The sequence below is a fragment of the Bidens hawaiensis genome, unplaced genomic scaffold, assembly GCF_021521415.1.
Source record: "Bidens hawaiensis isolate Kalapana, Puna unplaced genomic scaffold, B.hawaiensis_p1.1 tig00033838_1, whole genome shotgun sequence".
Lineage (NCBI taxonomy): Eukaryota > Viridiplantae > Streptophyta > Magnoliopsida > Asterales > Asteraceae > Bidens > Bidens hawaiensis.
In genome coordinates, this window is record NW_027495817.1 from 21,328 (window position 1) to 35,978 (window position 14,651).

Below are 14,651 nucleotides of genomic sequence, written 5' to 3' on the forward strand. Positions count from 1 at the left end.
AAGTAAGTTTGGTCTAACCATCTGGCCCGGTTCATGGTTCAATCAGGCTGATTGTACATTCGGTTTTGGTCTGATCCAAGGTTTCTACATGGTTGCCCATCCAAGCCATTGGGGCTTGTGTGACTCCGTGTGGTGATCAAACCTATAAGGTAGGATTTTTCATGTCGTAGATGATACGGTTTATTCAAGACAACCGCAAATCTTTCAAGAACACAAGATAAAGAAGAAATAAAACTAAATAATTATTCTCTAACACAACATTCTCGGGTTTAAAATACAAAAAAAAAATATGATAAGATTGGATAGGGGAAGAAAGGAAAAGAAATTATATATTTAAAAGACATTAAATAATAGAAAAGAAAGTGTTAATTATATTATTGAGTTAGATAGGAAGGAAAAGATAGGAAAAAAATTGTAACTTTACAATCATGTCTTTATTATTGAGTTAGATAGGAAGGAAAAAATAGGGTAAATTAGTAATATTATACATAACTATAAGCTTTCTTTCCAAATCAGGTCATATTTGGCTAGAAAGTTTTGGAGGAAAAAAAGCCCTAACTTTTATTTCCATTATCTTTCTTTTCTTTTATTGAAAAAACTCAAGAATGGAAACAGGAAAATTTTCTTTTTTTTTCTTTTCCAAACCCTTAAATAAAAAATTCGAGAATGCGGAACGATATTTAAAGAAAACAAGAAAAGTAGGAAACATAATCAAACTAGGAAACAAATTCATAATTAAAATAAAATAACTTGCAGATACAGAAATAAGTTTCTTGATAATATTTGAAGAATATTCATCAAAATATATTTAGTCTTCATAACTGGTCGGCTTACGGGTCTCTCTTTTAGATCAGGGCCTTTGTGGTATTTGGATCGTATCAGTAGACTTGTAGTTTAGAGGTTTCATGATGTTCGCTCTCACAAGTCAGATCGATGTTGTAACATACATCTACCATGGTGTTGTTATACACGTGCCTCAACTCGTTTTGACACTATAAACTTGTGATTAGAGACAAAACGGTTAGCCTCATCTGGGCATAGGGTCTCAAGTATCAAACTCATATTTATGTCCAACTTAATAAATAGTTTGGAAGTCATTTAAGATAGGAACTTGTTTCATCCCAAGTTAAACGTAAAATTTTACAAAATGTTATTGCCAACGTTGTTGGAAACCAAAACCGAATCATTGAACTATAAAATCTAATCAAGCGATTTGTTTTCGTAGTCTGAGCTCATTGTACCTTGATACAAGTTGTTCCAAGATAAATGAGATATATATAGAAAAATAAAATGATTACTTTCATACTATAGAAAATGTTTGAGACAAAGCTCCCCATAACTTGATAATAGAAGCAACTTGTCCAAAACAAAGTTTCTTCAAAAATACATAAAAAAGCTTAAAGCAACAAGCTGTCCAAAGTTATACCACAAGCAACTCTATAAAATAACATATCATGACTTTGAGTAAAAATATTTTATATCTAAAGCTCATATAATCATATAAAGCCCAGTTGCAAAAAAATAACTGGTATAAGAAGTTAAGGGGCTAAAATGAATATTTGAAGACTTGAAGGATGGTTTCTGTAGTTGTCATTCTGGCCGGTTCGATTTTGACCTTTACATGATGTTTGACAACATGGTTTTCAAAATCCACGTGCTAAGCACAATGACGGTTCTAGAAATACAAATATTAAATTTGTACAAATGGTAAACAGGGCGTCTCTAAAAGCACGATGGTCGTCGTGGGCCTTGCACGAGCTATAAAAATGGGCCTTGAAATATATTAAAAGAAATTAAAAAAACTCATATAATATATGAAATATATTCAAAGAAATTAAAAACTTATGGGCCTCAAACCTTGATGGGCCTTGCACGATTGCCTAGCCCGCACATGCTCTAAGACGGACCTGCTGGTAAATTTCTCTCTATTACCATTTGATTGTAACGCATACGTGCTAAGCCATATATGGGACCAACTAAGCATAAATTCGGAAATTTGGTACGAACTCAAACACAACACAAGCCGAAAATCATATTAGAGACACAAATCCAAATACACACTATCTGTTTAACCTGGATTTTATTGTTATTTTATTGTTACATTATACAACTGTGTAAACAATGATATTTAAATTATAAAAGTTATTGTATGTTTTGATAACTCAAAATTTTGTGGCATATAAATACTCAACCAAATAACACACAACACAATTTATAGAAAATAAAAAACGGGTAAAATGAGTTAATCCGTCAGAGCTTTCCAAATTTCAACGGTATGTTAATAATAACACAATATTATTTATTTTTACAACTAGAAGCATATTATACATACTATTTAAATCTCTACAAAAAACATTGTACTATTATATATTTTTCAAAAGAACATCTAACCTATATATATAATAAAGGAAAGCACTATGCGACAGCTTCATCCAAAAATTTATTTTCCTGCCCATTATTATTTATTCTATTTCTTTATTTTCTGTTTTCTATGTTCTATTCCATTCCACGGGTTATGTATAAGTATTCATCATCATCATAAAACAATTCCTTTTCTCCATCTCAGCAAAACTTTAATACTAGCATATCTCTATTCTAGCAGGTAATATCGGCTACTTAACTAATTTGTTTGATGTGGATGCTCATCGAGAACAATCGGCCCTGCGATATCAGTTCCGGCTATTTGATGGGTGTTAATCGAGAACCATTTGATGGGTGTTAAATGGAATCGTTGAATCAGAATCACAATATGTGAAGGTATGTTATTTAACTTTCAATTTTATGTTTCATAATTTTTTGCCTCTTCTCCGGCCCACGATTTAGGTCTTTATGCGGGTATGTTTATTGTGGTTATAATGTTAATTGATTTACGTTTTCTAATGCTAAGCTTATCTTTGTTAAACTACAACTACCAGTTGATTTTTCACTATACTTAGGTTATGTTACAAATACTACATCTGAACGATTAAAAAGATGTTGAATAATATAGTTATCTATGTATCGCGAATTGTTAAATGCGTTGCAAAAAGTTTGGATTTGTTTTTTTTTTTTTCTGGGAATTTTAGGTTATATAGTAATTCTTTTGTTATGGTTGAAACACTTTGGCATTTCTTAATTTGACATTTGAATTAAGGGTTTGGCTCGAGTCGGTTAGTTTGGGTCAGATCACATTAGTAGTGATACTTTGTCGTTACCACCGGTAAAACTAACAATTATATAAAGTTTGAGGTGATCTTGAACGAATCGTCAAAAAATTGTATTTTTCTTTCCGGTATTGCAATTCATTGGTCTTTTATTGTATTTTTTTTTGTTTTGTAACTTCATAATGAAGTTTTTTAAGCATCAAATAGCCAAAATTAATATGGATGTAAATGAGAAAGGGGTTAAGTGTTTTGTCTGTTTTGAGCTTATGCATTTGATATATATTTTTTTTACTTTTCTACTGATTAGATGCGTAAATTAGTATATTTTCAGTTTGTGCAAGATTGTGTAACTTCAATTTTGGTTCACCACAAACTAATTCAGTTGACTATATTGATTCAGTTCCTTTGTAGGTCAGTTCAAAGTTTATTTTAAGTGTACTATAAAGATTAAAAATAATTTAGCCTGTCATAATTGGTGTGTTATTTTGTATATTAATGTAATAAATAGTTATTTCTTATAGTCTGTTATACATGTTTTTATACGAATTACAATTTGCTAATGGTAACTTGGAAAGTTGCAGACGTACATGCCCTTGCTCATGCGTTACTTAAGCCATCAGTATGGATGTAACAATTCATATAATGTCTTGGATATTCTACACTGGCTGATGCATTACTTATACGAATTATCATTTGCTAATATTACACCTCCTAAACTGGTGTGACCCGTTAATCCGTTAGATCAGTCCCATTCGTTTTGCCAAGTATAATTACAATATTTTGTTCTTTAGTCAAAAAGGGCCTAATGACAAACTATATTCAGATTTTGATATTAAAATATATATGTGATATGCCAATGAATGAAACCTTCTTTTAACCTATATTGCAAGTTTTAACTTTTCATGGGTTACTTGCGCACATTTTTGGTTCATATTGTTTTCATGGGTTACTTGCGCACCTTTTTGGTTATTTTATCTTCTGCAAAAAAAGAAATCCCATTTACTTGAAATCAAGGGGGACATACCAAAGAAATATATAATACATCAAAATATAAATAAAGGAATAGGGGGTTTTAAATTGTTGGCCATTGGGATGAGGTGGGATGGGATTGTTTGTTGATACTTTTATTTAAAACCATATTTTTTCTCATCGCCTAGCTTTGTGATTTATTAAGTGAAAGACGCACTATATGCATATATAATATATAGCATAATTATCTTAGGCATCGGTTAAAGAACAAGTGTTTTTTCTCTCTTTATTTTGCTTTGTCTTAGCTTGATGAGGTAGAATAATATTTTTGATTATGTGTTTATATAATAAGGTTTCTATTCTGAATTTTGCAATTTGACTTGAAATTTGATCACACAAATATGTGATTCTATGTGGAGCTTCTTATAACAAAGACTATTGATCAGTCAAAATGTCATATATTTTGGGCAGACAAGCGTTCTTTTGTTATTTATAACAACATAAGCTTGCTAAAGATCGTCTTTTGTCTAAGGCAATTGAGCTCTTAAACTCTATTAATGATGTTCCTATGATGTTCCGTATTAGTTTTTTGATGTATAGGAACTAAACAATTATATACTAAACAGGTTATGCTTATGTATGTGTATTAGAATTGAGTAATGTTAGAATGTGTTGAAATGGGTCGATCTGCAACTAGATACAAGATTACTTAAATACTCTATTAGAATGGGCTGAAATAGGCCGGGTCAGTTTGACTGAACACTATTATGTTGACTTGGTGGTTATGAGTGCAGGTGCAGTGGTGTGTGCGGGAAGTGAGTGGAATTGGCTTCCATCTTCATTCTTTTATTCCAGATTATTCAGGGGTGGTACATGTGGTTGGTCCCATCTTCCTCCACACCATCTGTGGCTGGTCCCTCCAATTCCTTCGTATTCATTGGTACTAACTTTTTCTCCAAATTATGTATATTTTATTTCAGTGTGTATGTATATGTATATGTATATATTAATCTTCTTGATTGGCATATTTTTGGGCATTTTTTTGTAAACTAGCATAATATGGAATGATATTATTACTTCGAGCTGGTTGTACGGGAATTTACAGTTACAATTGGGTTTATATGCATCACTTCTCTAATAATTACGCTATGTATATATGAGTCTGCTGCTACTTGGTTTAAATTCATTGTCTCAGTAGTACATAGCATGTGATTTCTCTTGAAATTTATGGTTATGTCTGAATCTTTTAAATTTAGATAATTCATTGCTGTAGTTAGACATTATTGGGTCAAATCAATTTTTTTGGAAAAGGTTGACTTTATGACCGATGTCGATTTGCCTATGATTATTGATGGCACTATCGTGTCAGATTTAGTCAATTTCAGCTTAGTGACATACAACATCATTCTTAGGAATGGAACATATGTGCGCAATCTGAAATCAGTTAAATGATGCCATTTTACTTGTGGAGGTTGTAAAAAATCATGAATTGGTTTTTTGAGATTGTTGCTGTAAATTCATAAGCCTTCTGAGTTGCAATGGGTAAAGTTGTTATGGTGGAGCCTCAAACCGACTGTTTCTCTAACACCTCTGGGTAAAATAGTATTTTCCTTGCCAATGGTATATTACTATATTGGTCATTGGGGACTATGGCATGAGTACCCGATATCATGTGAAATTTAAAGTATTTTGGTCAATCACGCCAAGATGGGCTTTGATTAAAATGAGTTGGGATTGTATTAAAAAGGTTTAAACTTGGTCTTTAAGTTATTATACATTCAATAAAAATTGATTTTAACATTTGCTTTCGTGTTGTTAGAATCAGATTTGTAAGTTATAAAATATATTTTTCAGCTTTTCATTACTATATAAAAATGCTTATTTTCAATCATAAAAATTATATATATTTTGTTTATTTTTATCAATCTTATGAACCAGCCCGTGTAGCACACGAATTCTAACCTAGTATACAATAAAGAAATCTCGGAACAAATAAAGTGACAACGTGGTTATAATAAACTAATATAAAACTTAAATATTTATTTAAACCAAGTAAACAAACTAATACAAAAATTTGGAACTCACATTAAGATTTTTATATATAAGGATTAAATAATTCACAATAGTCAACTAAACTAGGCAGAATAGTAATTTGGTGTAGAATGCAATCATATGCATTACTCATGCTGACTTTATATGATGTCATGGTGTTTTAGTTTAAAGAGCTCATCAATACCCTGCATACTTGTTTCTTCTTTATTTTTCTCTTCTTACTTCAACCATGAAAACGCAACAATCTTTATCGTTTATCGGTTTGGTTTCCTGATCAGTTGTTTTCCCTAGTCCATTTTAGTATAATAGGTATAATTATAGAAGAGAGAAATTCCTCGTTTGATCTTTTAGTTGTCAATTATTTACTATGGTATATAGGTATATAACCGTTGCGTGTAATCATATTCATGTATGAGATTAAACATTGATAAAGATGACTTAGGCGCTGTTTGTTTTCTAGAGATAAAATATCTGCAGTCTGCGGACCACATCTGCAGATATATGTAGAAGAAGATGTGGATCAGATATCTGTAGTCTTTAAGAAAAAGACTATTTGTTTTTTAGCATTTATAGACTGCTAAAATAATTGGTGATGGTGTACGAACTGTGGTAGTGGGTGGTGGTGGTGGTGGACAGTGATAGTGGTAGTGGACGGTGGTGGTGGTGGACGATTGGTGGTAAACGATGGTGGTAGGTGGTGATGGACAGTGGGTGGGTTGTGGTGATGGACGGTGGTTGTGGTGGATGGTGGACGGTGGTGATGGCGGACGATGGGTGGTGGGTGGTGGACGGTGATGGTGGGTGGTGGTGGTGGTGGACAGCGGGTGTTGGTAGAGTGTGAAGAAGTTGGATATTAGCTTATTTTTTAAGACCATATAATTTTTCAGGTCTTTTTTTTTTTAAAGTCTTCATAGGTTTATGTCTGCGTGCCCACATAAGCCCATTGCAGATCTTTAAAGCAAAAACAAACGAAACCCTAATGTTTGATGCTACTGTTTTATATACAAAATGTATCATTAGATATTGGTGATATGTTTAATTATGCAAAAATAATACTAATAACAGATACCATGTTATAATCGTGTGATACGAATTGAGGGTAGATTTAGCATAATGTTAGGGTTTTATTTTTCTTTTGTTTTTTTCTTCAGTCGGCCTCATTAGAATTATGCGTTAATAAGAAAAGAAATGTCATGTACTAAATAATTTTATTCACTTACTCATAGATTTAGTTCGAGATCTTTTGTTATTTACTTTACATCATGGGCTACTTTTTTACTATGGCTGCTGGTTTTATTTGATCTCCTTAAAGTTTAGTTTAAATGTTAGTTAGTGTAGTTAGTTAAAGTTAGGGTAGAATATGTAACTATAGTAAATAATAGGATAGTTATGAAACATTTGTAAAGATTCTACCAGTGTATCGCGACTCTTCGCGAACCGACACGCCGAAACGAGTGAAAGTATTAGCCGAGTACCGTACTAGTTTTATCGGTTTAGTACATGTACCATTTTCAATGAATACTTTTAGTTACCATGTTCAATTTTTAAAAGTGATACAAATACCAAATGTTTGTATACATTTTTTTTACTTGAAACATGTTTTCCAATTTTGTGGTTTCTTTTACGCTGTTTTCAAACATCACTGGTTAGTTAACTGTCAACGGTACATGAATGAAACAATTTTCAGTTTTGTGGTTCCTTCTACGAGATTTTCAAACATCACTAGTTAGTTAATCGTCAACGGTACATGAATGAAACAATTGATGTCGACAATGGCGTGACAGCAAGGGTTCTTTGGTGTGCCGTGCCTTAGGGAGCCATCTTTATGATGAGGTTAGTGTTGATGTAGGAGAAGTTACCACCGATGGTAGGGCGGGCCAACTATTTTAAAGGCTTAAAGCAAATTTTAAAGCGTGGGTCTATTTCCATATTTGTTGTTATAAACACAATTCATACCTAATCGAGTTGTGCCAAATGGTATACCTAATCAAGTCGTGCCGAATAGGATACATAATACAGTCTCATCACATTAGTAAGAAAAACCAAGACACCGAATACTAATCAAGTCTCACCAAATTTTAATTGATTAACATGCAGCAATTAATCAATTCACAGTCAATCAATTGACCTTTTCAGGTCTCACCAACTGTCTGATTGTAGGTTGATGAACACATAAAAAATAATCAGTCAATCTGTTTGCCCAGATTAAATAAACATGACCAAACAAACACAAGATATATTCTCTGTTTATGACGAAATTGATGTATTTTAGCTTATATGACTTGTTAGTGTAACTTCAACAATATATGACTTGGCCTAACTTTGTGTTGTGGTAACTTTTGCCAAGCACAGTTCCAAGTTTAACATTAAAACCACCACAGATAAGACCAAACTCTGTTTCATTTCAGTCGAATCAAAACAACAAACAAATCCAGCCGAGCAACCCTTTAAGGCTTTAACATCCATATAATTGTTTGATTATTTCTACTGCTAGTCATCGTAGATTTAGATACAAAAAACCGTCGCATTCATGAAACAAAACATCAAATGGAGGATTCTTCTACTTCTTTAAATCCTCATACTCTGCCTCCGGAGCTTGTTCACCGCCACCTTGTGATCCCCCTGAACCGCCTTGCATATGCTGTCCGATCTTCGACTGTGCCTTGTTTGCAGCATCAATCTTGGCCTGAATCTCTGCAGCGTCCTCACCACTAGAAGCCTTCCTCAAATCAGCAATCGCACCCTCGATTTCAGCCACAACTTCACTAGGAAGCTTATCTCTGTACTCGTTCAGGTTCTTCTCAACACTGTAAATAGTGGTGTCAGCATTGTTCTTAGCATCAATCAATGCCTTCCTTTCAGCATCCTTTTGTGCATGAAGCTCTGCATCCTTAACCATCTTCTCAATATCGGCATCTGACAGACCTCCCGACGACCTAATTGTAATTTGCTGTTCTTTCCCAGTCGCCTTATCTTTAGCTGAAACCGTCACAATACCGTTTGCATCGATATCAAACGTCACCTCAATTTGAGGCATGCCTCTTGGCGCAGGAGGAATACCCATGAGTTCAAACTCACCCAATAACTTGTTATCAGATGCCATTTCACGCTCTCCTTGAAGAACTTTAATCCCCACTTGAGTCTGGTTGTCGGCTGCTGTTGAAAACGTCTACAAACAAAAACACAATTTAAGAAATCAAGTAACTGACACACATGAAACATCACTCGTGACTCGTTTAAACTCACCTGGCTTTTCTTGGTTGGGATTGTGGTGTTCCTGGTAATGAGTTTGGTAAAGATGCCACCGAGTGTTTCAATACCGAGCGATAAAGGTGTGACATCAAGTAAAAGAAGTTCTTTAACATCACCACGAAGAATGCCACCTTGAATAGCTGCTCCCATTGCAACTGCTTCATCAGGATTCACTCCTTTGCTTGGTGTCTTCCCGAAGATTTCTGTAACTACTTCCTGAACTTTGGGGACACGTGTCATCCCACCAACAAGGAGGACTTCATCGACCTCTTTGGTTGTTACACCTGCATCCTTCACACAGTTTTTGCATGGGATCTTGGTCCTCTCAATCAGGTGGCTAACTAAAGCCTCAAATTTAGACCTCGTGAGAGTGATGTTCAAATGCTTAGCACCAGATGTGTCAGCTGTGATGAATGGCAAGTTAATATCGGTTTGACTTGTGGATGAGAGTTCAATTTTAGCCTTCTCAGCAGCTTCCCTAAGTCTCTGAAGGGCAAGTCTGTCTTTTGTCAAGTCGATGCCCTCTGTTCTCTTGAACTCACCAACCAAGAAGTCCAACAACGCGTTATCAAAGTCTTCTCCTCCAAGAAACGTATCACCGTTTGTTGCTTTCACCTGCACAAACAAAAACAATCATTAGCATATATAGCGTATGATATATGAGAAATCCACTTAACAGAGAAATAAATCACTAGATACCTCAAAAACACCGTTTGAAATCTCCAAGATGGAAACATCAAAAGTCCCACCACCAAGATCAAAAACTGCAATGAGACCTTCTTTGTTGTTTAGCCCATAAGAAAGTGCAGCAGCTGTCGGCTCATTGATGATCCTCTGCACATCTAAACCAGCAATTCTCCCAGCATCCTTCGTGGCTTGCCTTTGTGCATCATTAAAGTAAGCCGGTACAGTAATAACAGCTTTATTAATGGTTTTTCCAAGATATGCTTCAGCAGTTTCCTTCATCTTTGTAAGAACAAAAGCACCAATCTGGCTGGGAGAATACTTCTGTCCATTGGCCTCAACCCAAGCATCTCCATTTGGAGCCTTGACAATCTTATATGGAACCATTCCCATTTCTTTCTGAGTCTGGGGATCATCAAATCGCCTTCCAATCAAACGTTTGGTCCCGAACACGGTGTTTGTTGGGTTGGTAACCGCTTGACGTTTTGCAGGAGTGCCCACAATTAACTCTCCTTTCTGATTAAAAGCCACAACTGATGGAGTTGTACGTGCTCCTTCAGCGTTTTCAATAACTTTTGCAGTCTGGGTGCAAAAGCATCAACAATTGTATTTTTAATAATATTCAAAAAATAAATAAAAAACTCCTTCAAAATTTTAACAGACAATATATATCTTACCTTGCCCTCCATAACTGCAACACATGAGTTTGTGGTACCCAAATCAATCCCAATAACTTCATTTCCAACAGGTCTTGAACTGTATCAAAAGCATTTATTAGCTACAAATAAAAGATAGAATTACATACAGATGCACAATCAAATCAATAGACATGGTAGCATGGTACCTGAAAGGCCTGGCAATTACGCCTAACTTATGACTCAATGGCGACATAGCCGATGGCTTGGCTCCATTCAACTGCATGATTATTCATAATGTAACATTCAAAACAAATTTTACAGTATTGACAGAGAACAATAACATGTAAGAAACTATTCAAAGTAATTCCCCATTTATGACCCTGCACAACTCAAATTCATATCATCCTAATTAGGGGTGAGCAACTTAACCGTCATAACCGTTAAACCGAACCATAACTGAGATAACCGAACCGATTTTAACCGATAACCGACATAATCGGTGGGTCGGTTTAATGAATTTTTAAAAACCGCCAAATTTGGGTTGGTTTTGGTTAAAGATAATTTCAAAACCGCTATAGCCGAACCGACCCATTTATTTAACCAACAATATGTTTGGGATTAACTTCCACCAAACATGTTGTTGGATTATATCATTTGATGTTTTTGGTTCAATGTTTGCTATCAAATTAAGTTGAATTTCATTGTTGGATTATATAATGTTATTCTGTTTTTGAATATTTGGTATTAATGTTAAGGATTATATACTTTGTTAGATTATGTCATGTTGTTTTGGTACCAAACTTTTAGGCCCAATTACATTGTTTTGGTTACGGTTAACCGACCCATAACCGCCTCCTATAACCTATAAAACCGATTAACCAAAACCGTCGTAATGGGTCGGTTATGGTTATGGTTATCCATTAACCGACATATCGGTTATGGTTATGGGTTTGACTCAAAACCGCCCCAAACCGACCCATGCACACCCTTAATCCTAATTATACAACACATGCCGATAAAACTTTCAAACAACAATATTCATGCCGTGCTCCATACAATTATAGCTCTCGCACAAGTGAAAATATAAGAAGCCTTAAATCCTAACAGTATTCTACAAAATAGGCGGTTTAAATGCAAACATAAAACTAAACAAGCTAGTAATAAACATCTAACTAACTCTTCACTCTGCATATCATACAAGTAACAGACAGTAACCAGAAAAACAAAACTATTACATTTTAGCTAACCAGTTAATGCAGAAAAATATCGGATATCGTTCAAGGACCGATATCTGAGATAATTCAGTAGTCTCCTATCGTTAACAAATTCATATATATAGCAATTTAACACTAATAATTCAGTATAGTCTCCTACCGTTAACAAATTAACCATTTGCAATTTGCAAACACTAACAATCGTAGCAAGTAAGAACTAATTAAGACTTAAAAGACTAAAATTGAACACTAAAAGTTGATAATTAAGACTTTAAAACACTGATATCTTGAATATCGGTCAAATATCAGTCCAATATCGGTCAAATATCGCTGATATTATCGGTACCGATATTCTATATTTAACTGATATTTCACGAAGGTAACGATAACCGATATATCAATGATATATCAGAGTTATCGACTGCATAGCATTTTAGTAAATCATCTACTAAAAATACAGACTAAAATTATAAACACGGCCAATTAATCAACGATCCAACAGTCGAACTAACAAAACCTTATAAAAGAATATCATCTATATCCTGAATTAGAGTCCTATTTGAAAAGAAACTACAAATCAAGCTTAATATAATCATATATGTCAATAACTAGCTTCATATCAAACCTATACGGTCATACTAAGCGTGAAATACAAGCAGCTGAAAACTAGAAAATAGAAAATAGCTAACAAGCAGCTGAAAATCATATATGTCAATAACTAACAAGCAGCTGAAAACTAGAAAATAGAAGCCCAGATTTGTTCAATATACTCAAAAAACCGTATACACAGACAAATAGTAAGAATCTAAGCGTGAAATACAGCTCGTTTAGTCCGATTTTGTCAGATAATCAATTATTGACAAAAATAAGAAATCGAAGGGATAATAAATAATAAAAGAGAAGCGTACGGATTTGAAGGCGGAAAGAGAGGCGGATGAGATGTCTCGTCGGCGAAGAGATCTGAGCAACGCTGCAGTCGCCATGGATCGATGGCTGTTGAGAGTGAATAGTGGGATTTAGGGTTTAGGGTTTTTGCGAAATGGAAATGGATTTGGTGAAGTTGTGTGGAGAGTGGTGAAATTTTAGGGCTTTCTAGATGCTCCTAGACTTTGACTGCCTTTGGATTTTGTTTCATTTAAGAAACTTGGATGACGATAAACTATACTTCTATTAAATGCATCCAAAAACAAACATACAATACAATGCCCAGGTATTTTGTACGAGATGACCTAGTGACAAAAGGCCGCCGTTCAAAGGCTCACTGGTGGTAAAATCCGGATGCCCTCAGGATCTAACTGAAAATCACAAAGATCTCAGTGTTCCTTTATTGAGCCACCCATACCCCCCTCCCTCCAAAGTGTTGTAAGTGAGAATTAAACTTAGTTTCCATTGAGAAACCCAAACTCCCTACCACTGCACTACATTAGATGGATATTTTGGTCCAAAAATAAATATAACTTTTAAACTTAATTATAAACACACTCTTAATTATTCTGGTTGTTACTTTCAGCAAACAAGATATTTTGTTTGGTTATATGTTTGTTAACCGTTCGATTGTCTTCAATCAATCAATCAATCATACCCAGTAAAATCTCACCGACAGCAGAGCTATAGGTAGGGTCTGGGGAGGGTGGGATGTAGGCACACCGTACCTCTATCCAAAGGAATAAAGAGGTGGCTTCCAGAGAGACCCTCGGCTCTAAGAACATGTGTATGAAGCAAAAAAAAGGAAATCAAAGTTTAACAGTTATATAAAAACTACTACTAATTATAATAATATTAATAAAAAGGTCACAGTTTAACCGCAATATAAAAGCTAATACTAATAATAATAAAATATGTAAGGGAAATACCATTATGGTATGTGACCTAAATAAGTTAAGTCTAAGCCCTAAGGTATTCAATTCTCTCTAAAAATCCTTAACTTTAATTCTACTTCTCCACGAATTCCTATCCTCAACCATGTCCTCGGAGAGGTTTAGGTCTATCAAATCATGCCTAATCCTCTCATCCCAAGTCAATTTCGGTCGTCCTCTACCCCTCCTCCCCTCTATAGTAATGTTTTCTACGGATCTAACATGATTCGTCGTCTGTCTTCTCTTTACATGTCCAAACCATCTCAATCTCCACTTTCTTATCTTGTCTGCTATGTTCGCCACCCCTAATCTCTCGCGAAGCACAACGTTTCTTATTCTGTCTAGCCTTGTGTGCCCACACATCCAACGTAGCATTCTCATTTCTGCTACCTCCATCTTCCGCACTTGTGCCTTCTTGATGGCCCAACAATCTGTTCCATATAGCATTGCAGGTCTAACTGCCACCCTATAGAATTTTCCCTTCAGATTAGTCGGGAAACTCTTGTCGCATAATATACCTGTGGCTGCTTTCCATCTACACCATCCTACCTGAACTCGGTGGGTCACATCACTGTCTAATTCCCCATCGCTCTGTACAAATGATCCTAAATACTTGAACTTCGTTACCTGCGGGACCACCTGCCCTTCAATTGTGATGTGTGCGTCTTCACTGTCGTTTATCTCACCAAAATCACAGTGTAGGTACTCCGTCTTAGATCGGCTAATCTTTAAACCTTTTGTCTCTAAGGTTGTTCGCCACTCCTCAAGCCTCAAGTTTAGATCTTGTTTTTTCTCAGCAAGTAACACAATATCGTCTGCGAACATCATGCACCACGGGAGAGT

At 34.9% G+C, this 14,651-nt stretch overlaps 1 protein-coding gene across 1 annotated transcript; it reads right to left on the minus strand.

The window, feature by feature from the left end:
* Positions 1 to 8,551: 8,551 nt before the first annotated feature.
* On the minus strand, positions 8,552 to 12,991 carry LOC143585401 (heat shock 70 kDa protein, mitochondrial-like). Its single transcript, XM_077067196.1, has 6 exons — positions 12,861 to 12,991; positions 10,945 to 11,015; positions 10,778 to 10,856; positions 10,116 to 10,682; positions 9,411 to 10,031; positions 8,552 to 9,333 (listed from the first exon to the last, which is right to left on the minus strand). Exons 1-6 carry the CDS (start codon positions 12,933 to 12,935, stop codon positions 8,725 to 8,727), a joined length of 2,022 nt encoding a protein of 673 aa, XP_076923311.1. The 5' UTR covers positions 12,936 to 12,991; the 3' UTR covers positions 8,552 to 8,724.
* Between the last annotated feature and the right edge of the window lie 1,660 nt (positions 12,992 to 14,651).